At 45.0% G+C, this 19,076-nt stretch overlaps 1 protein-coding gene across 3 annotated transcripts in view; it reads left to right on the forward strand.

The window, feature by feature from the left end:
- Positions 1-19,076, forward strand: part of LOC132402765 (thyroid adenoma-associated protein homolog) — a 440,832-nt gene that overhangs the window by 52,789 nt on the left and 368,967 nt on the right. For all 3 annotated transcript variants that reach the window (XM_059985752.1, XM_059985753.1, XM_059985754.1), the window contains 2 exons: positions 8,556-8,691; positions 14,520-14,656. In XM_059985752.1, the coding sequence (XP_059841735.1) occupies positions 8,556-8,691; positions 14,520-14,656 (273 nt within the window). The remainder of the gene's footprint in view (positions 1-8,555; positions 8,692-14,519; positions 14,657-19,076) is intronic.

A 19,076-nucleotide genomic window follows, 5' to 3' on the forward strand; every position in this document is an offset into this window, starting at 1 on the left:
TGTCGGAGGTAATGTGGGCTGGTACACCAAAGCGAGATATCCAGGTGGCGATCAGGGCTCGGGCGCAAGATTCGGAGGTGGTGTCGGTGAGCGGGACCGCCTCTGGCCATCTTGTGAACCGGTCCACGATAGTCAGGAAGTGCCGCGCTCTGCGCGACACTGGCAGGGGGCCCACGATATCCACATGAATGTGGTCGAAACGCCGGTGGGCGGGATGGAACTGCTGCGGTGGGGCTTTAGTGTGCCGCTGCACCTTGGCCGTCTGGCAGTGCATGCACGTTTTGGCCCATTCACTGAGCTGTTTGCGGAGTCCGTGCCAAACGAACCTGCTGGAAACCATCCGGACAGTTGTCCGGATGGAGGGATGCGCCAAGTTATGAATGGAGTCGAAAACACGGCGCCGCCAGGCTGTCGGGATGACGGGGCGGGGCTGGCTGGTGGCGACGTCACAGAGTAGGGTCCTCTCACCCGGGCCCACGGGGAGGTCCTGGAGCTGCAAACCAGAGACTGCGGTTCTGTAACTCGGAATCTCCTCATCTGCCTGCTGTGCCTCTGCCAGTGCCTCAAAGTCTACCCCTTGGGAAAGGGCATGAACGGTAGGGCGAGAGAGCGCATCCGCTACGACATTGTTCTTACCCGAGACGTGCCGGACATCCGTCGTGTATTCAGAGATGTAGGACAGGTGGCGTTGCTGGCGGGACGACCAGGGGTCGGACGCTTTCGTAAACGCAAAGGTAAGCGGTTTGTGGTCCGTGAACGCGGTGAAGGGCCGACCTTCTAGAAAGTACCTGAAATGCCGGATTGCCAGGTAGAGCGCCAACAGTTCCCGGTCGAAAGCACTGTATTTGAGCTCGGGTGGTCGCAGGTGTTTGCTGAAAAACGCCAGGGGTTGCCAGCGACCTGCGATGAGTTGCTCCAGCACCCCACCGACTGCCGTGTTTGATGCGTCCACTGTGAGGGCGGTAGGGGCGTCCATTCTGGGATGTACTAGCATTGCGGCGTCCGCCAAAGCTTCCTTCGTTTGAACGAAAGCGGCGGCGGACTCCTCGTCCCAGGTAATGTCCTTGTTCGGACCCAACATCAGGGCGAACAGGGGGCGCATGATCCGGGCAGCTGAAGGGAGGAAGCGGCGGTAGAAATTGACCATACCTACGAATTCCTGAAGGCCTTTGATCGTGGCGGGTCGGGGAAAGAGGCGGACCGCATCTACCTTAGCGGGCAGAGGGGTTGCCCCGTCTTTAGTAATCCTGTGGCCCAGGAAGTCAATGGTATCGAGTCCGAACTGGCATTTGGCGGGGTTGATTGTAAGACTGTACTCACTCAGTCGGGCGCAGAGTTGACGGAGGTGGGACAGATGCTCCTGACGACTGCTGCTGGCTATGAGGATGTCATCCAAATAGATGAACGCGAAGTCCAGGTCCCGTCCCACTGCGTCCATTAACCGCTGGAACGTCTGTGCGGCATTCTTCAGGCCGAACGGCATGCGGAGGAACTCGAAAAGGCCAAACGGGGTGATGAGAGCCGTTTTGGGGACGTCGTCAGGATGCATCGGGATTTGATGGTACCCTCGGACGAGGTCTACCTTGGAGAAGATCCGTGCGCCGTGCAAAGTCCTGAATGTGCGGCACAGGGTAGCGGTCCGGTGTGGTAGCCTCGTTCAGCCTGCGGTAGTCGCCGCACGGTCTCCAGCCCCCCGTCGCTTTGGGCACCATGTGCAGGGGGGAGGCCCATGGGCTGTCGGACCGCCGGATGTTCCCCAATTCCTCCATCCTCTGGAACTCCTCCTTCGCCAGTTGGAGCTTGTCCGGGGGAAGCCGCCGAGCGCGGGCGTGGTGGGGTGGTCCCTGGGTCGGGATGTGGTGCTGTACGCCGTGCCTGGGCATGGCCGCTGTGAACTGCGGTGCCAGAACCGATGGGAAATCCGCCAGGACCCTGGTGAAGTCGTTGTCGGACAGCGTGATGGAGCTGAGGTGAGGGGCTGGCAACTGAGCTGCACCCAGGGAGAACGTCTGAAATGTCTCGGCGTGTACCAGTCTCTTCCTGGGCAGATCGACCAGTAGGCTGTGAGCCCGCAAAAAATCCGCACCCAGAAGCAGTTGGGCTACGGCGGCCAGTGTGAAGTCCCACGTGAACTGGCTGGAGCCGAACTGTAGCTGCACCTGACGGGTGCCATAGTTCCTTACTGTGCTGCCATTCACGGCCCTCAGGGGGGGACCCGGTGCCCTGCTGCGGGTGTCGTAACTCGTCGGAGGTAAAATGCTGATCTCAGCCCCTGTATCGACCAAAAACCGGCGTCCCGACCTTCTATCCCACACATACAGGAGGCTATCCCGATGGCCAGCTGCCGTAGCCATCAGCGGCGGCTGGCCCTGGCATTTCCCGGGAACTTGCAGGGCGGGCGACAACGGCGGGCTTCTGCGCCCCACCGCTGGTGGTAGAAGCACCAGTGTTCATTGGGCCGGGGGTTGGCGGGCTCTGCGGCCGGGCCTGGACTGGTTTGCTGCCGGGAGCATGGCTGGGAGATCTGTGCGATGGACGCCCCGCTCATCTTTTTGGCGTTCCACAGCAAGTCCGCCCAGGCTGCCACCTTCCGGGGGTCACTGAAATCCGTGTCGGTCAGCAGCAGGCGTATATCCTCGGGCAGCTGCTCCAGGAATGCCTGCTCAAACATGAGGCAGGGTGTGTGTCCGTCGGCGAGAGACAACATCTCATTCATTAAAGCCGATGGAGGTCTGTCGCCCAAGCCATCCAGGTGCAGTAAACGGGCAGCCCGCTCGCGCAATGAGAGTCCGAAAGTCCTGAGGAGCAGGGCTTTGAATTCCGTGTACTTGCCGTCTGCCGGGGGCGACTGTACAAACTCCGCGACCTGGGCCGCTCACCACGTAGTAGTAGCGGGTGTCTTCTGAGGTGATCTGGCGAATGTGGAATTGGGCTTCGGCTTGCTGGAACTATAGGTTCGGTCGCTGTGTCCAGAAACCCGGCAGTTTCAACGAAACCGCATGAACAGAGGCGGCGTCGGTCATTTCTGGTCCAAAAATCGTTTGGACCGTCGGGGTCACCAATTGTAGTGGTGTGCTACACGCAGCGCTAAAATTACGACACGGAGTCGGTAACTGCAGTTGAAGGAAAAAACTTTATTCGAAATCTTCAGCCTCACTTTTAAGCCTCCCTCAACCTGCCCCCCATGGCGCAGAGGCTCCAAAGCTCTGTGCTCGCAAATCTAATTGTGAGTCAGTTCGGATGTGCCAGGAAATGGGTCGCCACAACACCATAGTTGTAATGGACATCCTTAAAACAGCTGTAGACAAGTGTGTCCCTCTTCTCCAATCAGAAGGCCTAGATGAATGATGAGATCCGAAATCTGCTGAGAGCCAGATCAGGGGCATTCAAGTCTGGCGGTCAAGGAAGGTACAAGAGGTGCAGGTATGATCTCTGGAAAGCCGTCTCACAGGTGAAGTGGAAATTCTGTACCAAACCTGAATCAACGAGGGATGATTGACAGCTATGGCAGGGCTTGGATGCTATCTCTTCCTACAAAGTGAAATCAAGCGACATGGGAGACAGCAGGGCTCTGTGTCCAGATGAGGTCAATGCTTTCTCTGCTCACTTTGACCATCAGAACTTGGAGGAACCATTGCAAGCCCTCGCATCCTCCAATGATGTGCAGGTTGCCTTCCGGAGGGTGAATCCACAGAAGGCATCCGGACTGGACAGCATACCTGACCACGTACTGAAGACCTGTGCTGATTGTTATGCCCGTGGCCCCCCCCCCCTTTTTGAGAATCACAAGATCACTATTAAGTCAGGTCAGGAGACCCAGGAAATGATAGAGAGACGTGCAGAATCCACAAAGTGTTTGGAATGCGTCCTGGCCTCCGAAAGGCGGAATCATTGATAACGGCTATTGTCTCTTGGAGACGGAATTGTGTATTGAATACTGTACGATTCATCGAAGCCCCCAGGCAATGAACCGAGGGGGGGTTGGTGGAGCGATTGCATCATCCCAACCTGATTGACATCTGAGACCCTGTGAGTCAGGATAAAAGAGGGTCTGGGGAACAGCCCTTCGAGACGCACCAGAAGAAATGCTACAACTCCTGTAACAGCGTAATAGCGAAAGCCGGTGAAAAAGCCCACGTGTGTCCTTTTCCATTTGCCTCAGAATTGGTGGGCCTTTACCACGGAAGCACGGCTTTAGCTAACAACAAAAGGGAAATCAGCCCCCAATGACTCTCGAAGGATTGACATCATAAAAGGAATGGGAAAGTTAAACCTCCGTCTTTCTCGACAACCAAAAAGCTGCAGCTTGAATGAACTTGAGTGACTTTTATATTTCCATCGGACAATACATTATCCCCTAGACAACGATAGAGCTATTTCTTATTGATTATTATTATACCCGCGCTTTTAGATTTAGTGTTGACGAAGTATATTATCTGTAGGTTTGCACTGATATTATTTTTGTGTATTTTTATCAATAAATACTGTTAAAAATAGTACCATCAGACTTCAACGGACCTCTCTACCTTTGCTGGTAAGCGACCCAGTTACGGTGTACGTAACATGATCAACTGGCCAGTGTGTTCACTGAGATCTTCAATCTCGTGTTCTGGAAGTGTGTGGGACTCACCTGCTCCAAGCAGGCTTCAATTAGACTGGTGCCCAAGAGGAGCTTGGTAACTGGCCTCAATGACTGTTGCATCCACAGTGATGAAGTGTTTTGTGAGGTTGGTGATGAAACATATCAGCTCCTGCCTGAGAAGGGACTTGGATCTGCTCCATTTTGTCTACTGGAGCACAAGTCCACAGCTGATGCCATCTCAGTGGCTCTTCACTCAACCCTGGAACATCTGGACAGCAAATATGCAGACATCAGGATGCTCTTTATCAACTACAGTTCAGCATTCAATACCATCAATAAGTTCCAGAATCTTGCCCTCACTGCCGCCTTGTGCAATGGGATGCTGGATTTCCATACTTGTGGACACCAGTAAGTTCAGATTGGCAACAAAGTCTCCTCCAAGATCTCCATCGACTCAGGTGCACCACAGGGCTGTGTGCTTAGCATGCTCCTCTGCTCGCTTTCCACCTTTGACTGTGTGACAAAGCACAGCCTCAGTGCCATATTCAAGTTTGCTGATATTACCACTGTTCTGGGCCGAATCAAAGGAGGTGATGAATCAGAATACAGAACAGAGATTGAAAATTTGGCTGAGTGGTGTCTTAACGACAACCTCTCACTCAGTATCAGCAAGACCCAGGAACTGATTGTCGACTTCAGGAGAGGAGAACTGGAGGACAATGAGCCAGTCCTCATCAGGCAGATCAGAGGCAAGAAGGTCGGCGACTTTAAATTCCTGGGTGTTACTGGGTGGACCCAGCATGTAAATGTAATTGTGATAAAAGCATGGCAGCGACTCAGCCTCCTTCGGTGTCTCTGGGGATTCAGCATGACATCTAAAACTTTGACACACTTCTATCAATGCGCAGTGGAGAGTATCTGACTGGCTGCATCATGGCCTGGTATGGAAACAGCAATGCCTTTGAGTGGAAAGTCCTACAAAAGGTAGATTCTGTGCAGAACATCACAGGTAAAGCCCTCCCAACCATTAAGCACATCTACATGAAATGCTTTCGTAGGAAAGCAGCATCCATCATTAGAGATCCCCGTTACCCAGGTCATGCTGTTATCTCACTGCTGCCGTCAGGTAGAAGCTACAAGAATCTCAGTACTCATGCCACCAGGTTCAAGAACAGTTACTACCCCTCAACCGTCCTGCTCTTGAACAGAAGGGGATAACTGCGCTCTCTTTCCCCATCATTGAAATGTTCCTACAGCCAATAATCTCACTTTAAGGATTCTTTACCCCATTAACTCAAGTTCTCATCATTCATTGCTATTTATTTATATTTGCATTTGTGGTTTGTGTCTTCTGCACTCTGGCTGATTTCTCATTGATCCTATTATTGTTACTATTCCATGGACTTGCTGGGGATGCCCACAGGAAAATGACTCTCAGGGTTGCACGTATATGTACTTTGAGAATAAAATTTCCTTTTAGTTTTGAGTCGAGAGTGAGTGAGACCAGGTGAGGTAGGAGGGAAGAACAGTACTGAGACACAGAACACATCTGTTCAGTTACAGCTTGAGGATCTTTCAACAGAAACTCACAACCAATCTGGAAAGGCTGGTTATTGGATATTTTAAGTTTCATGTCAAATCTTTGAAGGCTGTGATGCTTCAAGATGTGATATTTTTCCCTACTTATTCTTTCTTATTCTGGATTTCCAGCATCTGCAGAATCTCGTGTTTATTTTTCATTGACCCCTCTCTGAGCTTCACCAGACTAGTGAAAGAGTCCAAAAGCAGGGAGGTCATAGTGGGAGTACAATGGAGAACTGAATTGAAGGTAGTTTGGAAGATAAGAGTCAATTCCCTCAAGAAGGCTTTCGACAAAGCTATTTACATTTGCTTTCTCCAAATGTTTAGTAAATCACATTGTGAACACCGATTTGAGCTGAATTGTGGCTTCACATGGAAGTATTGTTTAGGTCCTTAAATGACAGGGAAGGGAAAGGTAAAAAGGCAGTTGGTGCATTTTTTGCTGTTGCGTGGGAAGGTGCCACAGGGAGGGATGGGCAGAGACCGACAAAGTGGGGAAATCACAGAGAGAATAGTCCCTGTGAAATATTGAAGATGTATCTGTTGGTGGGCTTACATTGCAAATGGCAGAATTGGAGTGTTTTTAGTGTTTTAAAAAATCAGTATGTTAAATATGGTGTTAAGACTTTCAGGGTAAATTTTGGTGTTGAAAATATACACCAGAATATTGCATTTCCATTCATGGATCCAAAAGATTGGTGTTGGAAAGAAGCATTTCAGACACTAAAAATTGTGGATTATGTTTTTGATTTTTTTCTGGCATTTTGAATTTCAGTATTTGTATTTTTATGACTTGGAAGAATATAACATTTTAAAACTTTTATTTGGAATTATTTTTCCTCTCTTAGGAGGTTAATTAAATTAGAAGGAGTCCAAAAAAATTTTTATTGCTCTAGCAGCTGCAAAAATGGCACTATGGCAGAGTTAAAATGATGAACCTTTGTTATTTCAGGCCCTGGGGCTTGGGTGGCCTTCAAAATCCTTAAGACCATCACTTAATTGAAACATCTGGTTCCTGTTGTGGACTCAGGTTGTTGAAGTCATTTAGATCCTATGTGCGTGGGAAGAGCAGTCACTTTTCTTGAGATTCCACTGTTGTTGAATTTCCTCCCCACCACTGAGCACATCAACATGGAGCATTGTCGCAGGAAAGCAGAATCCATCATCAACGATCCCCACCATCCAACCCATGCTCTCCTCCCGCTGCTGCCAATAGGAAGAAAGTACAGGAGTCTCAGGACTTAACAGATTCAGGAACAATTACTACCCCTCAACCATCAGGCTCTTGAACAAATGGAGACAGATAATTTCACTCAACTTCACTTGCTCCATCATTGAAATGTTGCCACAATCTATGCACCCACTTTCAAGGACTTTCATTATATATTCTTGATATTAATTGCTTATTTATTATTATTTCTTTCTTTTTGTATTTGCACAGTTTGTTGTCTTTTGCACACTGGTTGAATGCTCAAGTTGGTGTGGTCTTTCATTTATTCTGTTACAGTTATTATTCTATTATGGATTCATAGAGTACCTCCACAAGAAAATGTATATCAAGGTTGGATATGGTAACATATACGTATTTTGATAATAAATTTACTTTGAACTTTGATTCTACTAACCAATAATTGGAATTCTCTTCATTACTGGCTAACTGAGGTGTTCTCTGGATCATTTACCCAATGGTGATCCATTATTGAAACTGTGCTTTGCTCCTGATGGATCAGATTCATTCTTATTGAGCTTTTACGCATGTGGTGCTACTTGACTACGTTACGGTTTTGCTCTGTTTACATGTTTGTCTGTAGCAACTGTGGAACAGCTTTCTCATCTTGACCAGACCGCTGCACTGAGGCTGATTTGCTCTTGTTTCTGAATTGCTGTACAGAAACCCAATTGATTCCGCCTTTTTCCTTGAAGACAAGATCTATATATAGCAATGAAAAACAAGTTCCAACAGTACTCTTTTACTAACTAATTATTTTATTCATTTGAGGAAAATGGTAATAAATGATAGTTGAAATATAGCTTCAGTGGTAGAGGCTGTTTATTTTGGTGAATGCTCTTCTGTGTAATTACTATGGAATGTGGCTGCACAAATTTGGCAGCATTTGAGTTCTCTTGTTTAGCACCATTAAAGCAAATTTTAGCATGTATATTGCTGCTAAAGTCCGGCAATGTACAGAAGTATTTCAGAAATGCAAGGTCAGTTTCATGAAAATCGTTTTCCCCAAATTTAATCCATTTTGGCGATCTTACTAGATGCCTTTAAATCCCTTTGCTCAAATGTATAGAAACAATTCATAAGGTCTTAGGAATTGGTATAAAGAGATATTTATTGGTGCTTTCACATTTAACCTGGATTTAATTTTCTCCTCTAATTTTCTAGTTATTAAGTACCTGATGGATTGTCTGACAGATGAGATCAAACAAGCTGAAAAATCTCTGGTGCTTGCGGCAGCTTCTAAGCCCTTATATGGAAGAGTTCATTGCATCATTGCAGTTCTGCAGCAGCTCTCTCTAAAGTAAGTGTTCGTACTTATCAACACCAGCGAGGATGCCACCTTCTATTTCCAAGTACAGTGGATTCTGGTTAATTGGGACACATCGAGGCCAGCACATTTTGACCCAATTATGAAATATGGATTAAATTAGGTTACTATCAATATGACTACTGTACTATAAAAATATCTATTAGCTTCTCCAAAACAAGGATATAGCCATGGGCACCTGTATGGGTCCTTTTTGTTGGCTTTGTGGAACAGTCCATGTTCCAAGGCTATACCCGTATCCATCCCCCTCTTTTCCTTCGCTACATCGACGACTGCATTGGCGCTGCCTCTTGCACGCGTGCTGAGCTCGTCGACTTCATTAACTTTGCCTCCAACTTTCACCCTGCCCTCAAATTTACCTGGTCCATTTCCGACACCTCCCTCCCCTTTCTTGATCTGTCTGTCTCCATCTCTGGAGATGGCCTATCTACTGATACCTACCATAAACCTACAGACTCTCACAGCTACCTAGACCAGGGGTCGACAACCCGCGGCTCTTTCATCTCTGTGCTGCGGCTCCCTGCGGCTTTGGAAAATAAATGATGAGTATTTAATTAAAATGTATTTTATGTTAGTTTGTTAGTTTTTGAAATGTAATTCTAAATTTGAAGATCATGGTGATCTTGTACAATCTAAATAAAACGTGTTTTTTGTCGCTATTAATATACGTCACCACTGCCAATGCCTGACACCTGCAAGTGCGCGATTTCTTTAATTTTTCGATCCAAGATAGGCTAACTATGGAGAATTCTAAAAAAAGAAAAGTGTCTGGAGAAAACAGAACGTTTAATGATACGTGGGCAGATTCATTTGCTTTCACTGCTGACGAGACTGGTTTACCGGTATGCTTAATATGCAATGAGAAAGTAGCAAACAACAAAAAGTCAAATGTCGCAAGACATTTCCAGAATAAAGAAGCAGCCTTTGCTCAGAAATATCCAGATGGAGATGAGAGAAAAAAAGCCGTTTCGGAACTGATGCGGAAGGTTGATCTGAGCAAAAATCATTTCAAGAAGTGGATAAAGTCTGGACAATCAACTACATATGCTAGTTTTGTTGCCGGTCAGGAAATAGTCAGGCACGGGAAGCAATTTACAGATGGCGAATATATAAAAGAATCTTTCATTACGATTTCAGAAAATCTATTCATGGACTTTAAAAACAAGAGTGAAATTGTGCAGAAAATCGGATATGCCCCCCTCTGCAAAGACTGTCAAAGACAGAACCATAAAAATGGCAGAAGACATCACAAGACAGCAAATTAAAGACATCAATTCAGCTGTGGCCTACTCGATTGCCTGTGACGAGTCTAAAGACAAAGGTGATATTGAACAAATAGCTCTGTTCTGCCGGTATGTAAACTCTGCCGGGCCAAAGGAAGAAATGATTGAGTTGATACCTCTAAAAGGCCAAACACGGGGGGAGGACATCTGTGAGGCTGTCTTGAATTGTTTAAGAGCCAAAGGAATAAAGACCACCCACCTGGTGTCAGTAGCTACTGATGGGGCACCAAGTATGGCATGAGTGCACAACGGATTTGTGGCTTTACTGCAGAAGTCGCTGGACGGAAAGCTGCTGACATTTTACTGCATCTTGCACCAAGAGGCACTGTGCGCTCAAACATTTCCTCCGGAATGGACAGAAGTAATGGATGTTGTCATTCAGATTGTCAATAAAATAATGGCAAATAGTTTAAATCACCGTCAATTCCGTTTGTTACTGGATGAGCTGGAAAGCGCATATTCTGATCTCCTGTTGCACAACAAAGTCCGGTGGCTGTCCAGAGGGGAGGTGCTGAAACGCTTTGTCGTGTGTCTGGAAGAAGTGAAAACTTTCCTGGGCAGCAAAGGGATCACCTTTCAGAGTGGCTGGAAAAGCTACACTTCATGGTAGACATTGAGTATTTTACTTAAAAGTAACCTTCAACCCATCGTCTTTTTTTCGGAGTTCAAAATGTTTTTGTTGCATGCAGAAATGTAATTTCGTTTTCTCTGCAGGAGTTCATCGATTTCATAAATCCAACACCTGATAGTTTGTTTATACATAGCATAAAGGCAAAAACAAACGTTGTATGCAGTGTTATTTCATTTTAAATGTCAAACGGGTTTTGTGGCTCCCAGTGTTTTCTTTTCTGTGGGAAACGGGTCCAAATGGCTCTTTCAGTGGTAAAGGTTGCCGATCCCTGACCTAGACTATTCCTCTTCCCACCCTGTCTCTTGCAAAAAGGCTATCCCCTTCTCACAATTCCTCTGTTTTCGCCGCATCTGCTCTCAGGATGAGGCTTTTCTTTCCAGGACAAAGGAGATGTCTTCCTTTTTTAAACAAAGGGGCTTCCCTTCATCCACCATCAACGCTGCTCTCAAACGCATCTCTCGCATTTCCCGCACATCTGCCCTCACCCCATCCACCCGCCACCCCACTCGGGATAGGGTTCCCCTTGTCCTTACCTACCACCCCTCCAGCCTCCAGGTCCAACAGATAATTCTCCGTAACTTCTGCCACCTCCAATGGGATCCCACTACCAAACACATGTTTCCCTCCCCCCTCTTTCTGCTTTTCGCAGGGATCGCTCCCTATGTGACTCCCTTGTCCACTGATCTCCCTCCTGGCACTTATCCTTGTAAACGGAACAAGTGCTATACCTGCCCTTACACTTCCTCCCTCACCACCATTCAGGGCCCCAGACAGTCCTTCCAGTTGAGGCGACACTTCACCTGTGAGTCGGCTGGTGTGGTATACTGCGTACGGTGCTCCCGGTGTGGCCTTTTATATATTGGTGAGATCCGACGCAGACTGGGAGACTGTTTCGCGGAACACCTATGCTTGGTCCGCCAGAAAAAGCGGGATCTCCCAGTGGCCACACATTTTAATTCCATGTCCCATTCCCATTCTGATATGTCTATCCATGGCCTCCTCTATTGTCAAAATGAATCCAAACTCAGGTTGGAGGAACAACACCTTATATACCAGCTGGGTAGCCTCCAACCTGATGGCTTGAATACTGACTTCTCTAACTAATGTTAATACCCCTCCTCCCCTTCTTACCCCATCCCTGACATATTTAGTTGTTTGCCTGTTCTCCAACTCCCTCTGGTGCTCCCTCCCCCCCTCCTTTCTTTCTCCCGTCCCATGATCGTTTCCCTTCTCCAGCTCTGTATCAATTTCACCAATCACCTTTCCAGCTCTTAGCTTCATCCCACCCCTTCTGGTCTTCTCCTATCATTTTGAATTTCCCCCTCCCTCCACTACTTTCAAATCTCTTACTATCTTTCCTTTCGGTTAGTCCTGGTGAAGGGTCTCGGCCCGAAACGTCGTCATCGCTTCTCCCTAAAGATGCTGCCTAGCCTGCTGTGTTCTACCAGCATTTTGCGTGTGTGTTGTTGTTTGAATTTCCAGCATCTGCAGACTTCCTCGTGTTTGCTATTAGCTCCTAATAGTTTTTGTCAGAGGAATTCATCCAGTATATACTGCCATGTTCTTTTGATTTGAGTGAAGAATTTAAAGTTGCTGATCCTCTCCATCTCAGGTCCTCCAATGAGGACTGACTCATGGATCTCTGGTTTCCTCCTCCTGAAGGGAATGATCAGCTCCTTGGTCTTGCTGACACTGAGTAAGATATTGTTGTTGTGGCACCACCCAGTCAGATTTTCAGTCTTCCTCATTGTCTATGACAATGGTGTCATCAGCAAACTTGAACAGGGCATTGGAGCTGTACTTAGCCACATAACCTTACGTGCAAAGCAAGTAGAATAGGCGGCTAAGCACGCAGCCTTTGTGCTGATGGAGTTGTGAAGGAATGTCATAGTGCCTCAAATAAATGAAGGGAATTCCAGCTATTTTCTCGATTAGTTTTTCTTCTTTAAGAGTTGTCCTAAATAAGGAACTGCCTGATTAACCGATGGCCCAATTAACCAGAATCCACTTTATATAGTAAATTCCGGCATTAGAATTTGCCCTTCTGTAAAATGATTTTAGAAATGTCATTGTTAATTAGATAACAATAAATCTGTAGGTGGTGCTGTGATGGCATTTATAATGTAACATGAACTCCAAACTTGCACTATAAAAGTCTTTGGTCTTGTCAGAAAGTATTCATTAACATGTATTCGTTCATTTCTCTTCCACTGAGAAGCAATTAAAGAAAATGAGTAATTATCCAAATACCTTTTCTATTTTTCCCTTTCACTGTTTTCTCCCCTTTCCGTATCAAATAAAAATAGTTTCAAATGGTCAATCTTCATCAATAAATGAACCTGAATAATACTGTGACCTTTGACTTGCTGCTCCGCACCGAGGAAGGTTCACTACTTCGATGAAACTGTTATAGTATCTTGGCTTTTGGCATACCCTGCTCCACTTGCTTTATACTTATGACTGTGAGGCTAAGTACAGCTCCAATACCGTACTTAAGTTTTCTGACGACATCGCTGTTGACCTTATCGGAAGTAGTGACGAATCATCATATTGGAGGGAAGTTGAAAATCTTGCTGAATGATGGCATAACAACAACATCTTACCAATTGTCAGCAAAACAGGAGCTGATGCTGGTGGACAGAAGGAGGATACCAGTGGTCAATGAGCCAGTCCTCATCTGGGGACCAGAGTTGGAGAGACTCAGTAACTTTGTTTCTCAGCGTTAACATTTCGGAGGGTCTTACTTGGGTCCAGCGAGTAAGCGCATTACAATGAAGACATGGCTTCTTAGAAGTTTGTGAAAATTCAGCAATTCATCTAAATTCATCTAAAACTTTGATAAACCTACAGATGTGTGATGGAGAGTACAGATGCACCATAGCTTGTTATGGAAAGGCCAATGCCCTTGAATGGAAAACCTTACAAAAAGTAGTGGGTACTGCCCTGTCTGTCACAGGTAAAGCCCTCCCCACTACTGAGCACAATTACATGGCGATCTGTCATAGGAAAGCAGCATTCATCGTCAAGGACCTCCACCATCCAAACCATACTTTCTCTATTGCTACTGCTATTGTGAAGGTGGTACAGGAGCCTCAGGACCCACTCCTCCAGGTTTGAGAACAGTTATTAACCCTCAACTACCAGGCTGCTGAATCAGAGTGGATAACTTCACTCATCCCAACACTAATCTGGTTCCACTACCTGTGGGTTCAATCGCAGGGACTCTACAACTCACATTGGCAATGTTATTTGTTATTTATTTATTTTACTATTTTGATTTTATTTTTGTATTTGTACAATTTGTCATCTTCTGCACATTACTTGTTCATGTGTGTATAGTTTTCCATTGATTCTATTGTGTTTCTTTGTACTTGCTGTGAATGCCTGCAAGAAAATTAATTTCAAGATGGTATATGGTATTTACTCTGATAATAAATTTACTTTGAACTTCTAACTGCCTCATACTTGGATATGTACCCCTAAAGTGGGAGTTTCCAAACAACCCCATTTCTCACAGGGTGAGCCTGTTTACTGTAGTTAGTGCATTTTGAGAGCCATGTCATATAGGAGCTGGATATCTGGTGCTGTGTGCCATAAATCCCATTTGACAATGGTATATGATATACATCACTATTGTGTTTAAAAATGCTGAATAATAAATACTTGTCATGCGATATAAGTGATATTTTTGTAATTTATTTCAGTAAGGGTTGCAGAAAGTACAAATCGATAATTGTATTCAATTATGAAGGGTAGATGGGGGCGCATACCAACATTGGTTGCTAATTGAATCCTTCAGACTGCATATGCTATCATTGGGCAGATTGTTTACACAATGAGCTATGCTGTTAGCATTACCAGTGCTTCTCAATGCTTTTTTCTTTTAGGTCTATCAGAAACCTTTCAGAATGGAGGACGGTTGTGGAAGGACTAATTTTAATGGCCTTCCGCCTGTCAGCAGTGGTATCTCCTATTTGTCAGAGCTCCTCACCAGAGGGACTAATTCCAATGGACGCAGATCTTGGTAAGCTACTGTAGACAATTTAGTTACAATATCACCAGCTCATTAATTAATGTAGGGCATTTTATCAGAGGCTGCCTATCCATACCCACTGCTGTCCCAGTAAACTTTACCTACAAAGATATTGTGAGTTCTGCCTTTCCCATTGTAGATTTAGTTAGCTGTCAGTTCTAAGGGGGCCTTAACTTAGAGTCTGATGGCTGTGATACCATTGAGTAAGTTGAGTGGCCAAACACAATTTATGAACACTGCAAATTAGGAGTGAAGATCACAATTTTGAATTTACAGACCCTGACACCTGCAATTAAAGCGGAAGATGACATCTTACACTTTGTTGGAGATGTCCGTGTGGGAATGCTGCCAACTGGCACATTCTCGGCTGCAGGAGTCCGTGCTGAGGGACGCACTCAAACTCGGTGCAGCCGCCGCAAGGGCCCGGTGGGGAAGGACCGCAGTCTAGGTTTTTTCCCCCACGGGAGCTGAGGGGTAGGGGGCGGTGTGTATACCCCTGAACAAGCGTATGTAAATATGAAGTAACAGAGTGCCACCTGTAATGGAAACATTTGTAAAGGACTGAAAGTCATTGAATGGTTTATTGTACATAATTTTATTTTTGAATAAAGTATATTTTGGTTTTAAAATATCAAAATTAAGATCTTAAAACAAAGTGGATAACTTCATTCAACTTCACTTGCCCCATCATTGTGAATTTCCCACAGCCTGTGGAATCACTTTCAAGGACTCTTCATATTATGTTCTCGATATTTATTCCTTATTTATTTATTATTATTATTTCTTTCTTTTTGTATTTGCACAGTTTGCTGTCTTTTCTCATTGTTTGAATACCCAATGAGGAAAGGGCATTTCATTGATTCTATTAAGGATTTATTGAATATGTCTACATGAAAATAATTCTCAGTGTTATATGTTGTGATATACAATACGTACTTTGATAATAAATTTACTTTGAACTTTGAAATAACACTGAGAAAATCACAATCTAATGCAGATTGTTTTTAAAGGATTATAAGATAGTAATTATGATTTTGTCTGCCCTCACTTGCATTGAACTACCCCATTTTCAAAGATATTGTGTGTGAATAACTTACTGATCTGACTCATGACACTGACGAAGGCCGCAAAATAGTCCATCCTCTGAAGGAGTAATTTCTGGAGTTCTTTGTGTAATGGCACAGGTAAATGATTCAAAGTTACAGTCAGAGTTCCTCCTGTATACTATTTAATGCTAGTAATCACATTATGATGCTCCATCTAATTTTCAATGACTCAGTGGCTCAGTTTAATGTCAGAGAATGTATGCAGTGTACAACATGAAATTATTACTCTTCACAGACAGTCAGAAAACAAGGAAAACCCAAACGAATGGCAGAAAATATTGGAACCCCAAAGCTCCTCTTCCTCCTCCCGCAGGCAGCAGCAAGAGCATCAGCCCTACCTCCCCCCGCTACCCCCACTACCTCGACACCTCAGGCAGGCTCTCTCTCACTCACTGGCGTGGGAGACCTCAGGCAGGCTGTCTCTCACTCACTGGCGTGGGAGAGAGAGACACTGCTCCTGCAACAGATGAGTGGGAGATCAACAGCTCGCTGGTTCAATGTTACAATCTGTAGCGTCACTTATTCGAGCTCCCCCAACTTGAGGGCCTTCTTTCGACAGCAGCACACACTGCTGTCTCAATGTTTCAATCTCCTGCAACGCTTTAGTTGGTGAAACCAGCGAGGAACTGGGTTGTCCACAGGGCCGCAACCCGAAAACACCTAGCGATAGCAAAAACGCCAGGACGTTCGGCGAGTTCTAAGAGCGTGAACCCACCACCGTGAAACACCGCAGCTGAGTGTAGATGTAGATCATGGACTGCAGCAGCAACCCAGCCATTTCAAAAAAGAAAGAAAGATACTAAAAGAGAAGGAATTAAATTGTTTCACCAACGAACTGGAAGAAATTACCCAAGTCCGCGAAAACCTCCGGTGCCATCTTTAACTGTTCCCATTAACAGGCCAGGATTAAGTTTTAAGGAGACAAGGGCTGCTGTATCCTCTTTTGACCTCTTCTGTTTAGTTTCTACTCTGCTGTGGATAAACATCTGAGATTGTGTTTGCGAAGACCTTACACTGCCTGTCCTTCACCATCAGTATCACATTTTCTACTTCATTATCCTAGGATGTGCACATGAAGCATGTCTTAAATTGGAAGTCTGGCATCTCTGGGATTGCAAACAGTACATATTCTTTGTCTGCTTTACTTTTCTTTTTGCTATTTGTTTAATATATTGTTCAAAAAATTATACTGTTATTGGTAAATTCCACAACTCTCCACTCCTATAAAACTCTACCAAATTTCAAATCTGTGGGATATATGGTAATTTAGTTTTCTATTTTCTGATTTCATTGTGCAAAGATAAAATAGCTTTCTAGATTGACTTACTGTGCAATTACAATATTTTTGAGAAGCTATTAAATATCTTGGACATATTCGATACAGCGATAGCCCATCCAGAGACTGGATTCGCTGTACACAGTTGTCTTTGGCACTTGGTATTACCCTGGATACAGCCATCCCTCCCTCCATCAGCTTAAATACCCAATTCCTTCACCACTGGCTCCATACCAGCTACAGGCATAGGTTCGGCATGTTGGCAAGGCTTTGCAGCAGTACCCCCCAAACCCTTGATATGTTGGGTATGACATCCGCACCAATGGTGTGCTTAATAATAAGAGTGAGAATTGCAGACTAAGATGTCAGTGGACTGGTAAAATAGGCTTAAAAAAAGTAACACCAGGAATTCAATCCAGGAATTTAAAGTAAGCCTTTGGAGAAGGGAAATAGTTGGAAGTTTATTATCAAAGTACCATGTCCTACCCTGGGATTCATTTTCTTGCAGGCATTCACAGTAAATAATAAGAAATGCTATAGAATCAATGAAAAGCTGCATACAACACAGATGGACAAATACCCTATGTGCTAAAAGACAAACTGTACAAACACAAAAAGAAAATAAAATAATAAATAAGCAATAAATATTGAAGACACAAGTTGTAGAGTACAGAGTTTGTTGTAGGAGTTTATTGTAGGAGTGCTTGAAGTTATCCCTTCAGGTTCATGAGTCTGGTGGTTGATGGTAATAACTGTTTCTGAACTTGATGGTGTGGGACCTGAGGCTCTGGTATCTCCTTCCTGATGGCCGCAATGAAAAGAGTGCATGACCTTCATGATGGATGCTGCTTTCCAGTGTTGGCACTGCTTGTAAATGTGCTCAGTGGTGGAAAGAGCTTTACCTGTGATGGGTTGGGCTGTATCCACTACATCTTGTAGGCGTTTCTGTTCAAGGACATTGGTGTTTCCACAGAAGGCTGTGATCCATCAAATACAAGGGAATAGATATAATAAATGATAGAAAGCAAAAGATGTAGATGAACAGAATGGTCCTGGATGTGTTACTGTAGATTCTTTGAAGGTAGCAGCAGCAGAGGCAAGGTGGGCAGAACACAGATGGACACTTGTCTGTATTGGGAAAGCTTCTAAGCACAGGACCAGAGGGGTCATGCTGGAATTGTAAAAAAACACTAGTGGTCCCACACATGGAGTACTGTGCAGTTCTGACTTGGGTACTACACGGAGCACTGGAGAGAATTAAGAGGAAATTTTGGAAGGAAGGGAGCTGTTAATTATGTGAAGAGATTGGCTTTGGCTGGAGCAGGTTTGTTTGGATAAGAGCGAAGCTTTAAATGAGCTGTGCTAATTTGAAGGGCCTAGGCAGTGAATAGGGAGGGACCTGAAGCCTGCACAGTTTTTTGGCTGATGAGGTTCCATTTATTAGTTTTGTATTTTAAAGTGCCCTTGCTGTAATTTTTAATTAAACTAGCCTTTCCAATTATATGTAAGATAACATTTTGTCTTTCTTTGGTTATGGAAACATCTACGAAAGTCTCTGGGGTGCTTCAACATGTTGTTTGCCGTGAAAAACAATTAAAACATGTTGTGCGATATTTACTGGAAATACTCCACAGTCTCCCCAAAAATTGGGATAATGGCGTGTCAAAGGTCAGATTGTGCAAGCTTGGTCTTCCTAGAGATCCATGTGAGGACTATTGCAAAATAACATGTTTTATACCAAGTAACATCCAGCCCTTTGCCCTTGTCAATCATGCTCTTCGTCTCTGCTGAAGTTAGTGGTTTCTTTGGTGAATCCCTTTTGCAACTTTGGGGAATCCCAACAAGTCTGGACTCTGAATTTGGTGTCAGAGCAAACTGATAATTTAGCCCCCAAAAAAATCCCAATGCATCAACGTCTGGACTTGCTGCTGAAGCAACAGCTGAACGTCAGTAGTTTTGATTAATGCCAATTGAGAAAGCCAGGCTGACCTTGCCCATTGAGATGACCAAGTGTGAATTCTGTTCCAAA

Source organism: Hypanus sabinus, chromosome 12 (assembly GCF_030144855.1).
Source record: "Hypanus sabinus isolate sHypSab1 chromosome 12, sHypSab1.hap1, whole genome shotgun sequence".
Lineage (NCBI taxonomy): Eukaryota > Metazoa > Chordata > Chondrichthyes > Myliobatiformes > Dasyatidae > Hypanus > Hypanus sabinus.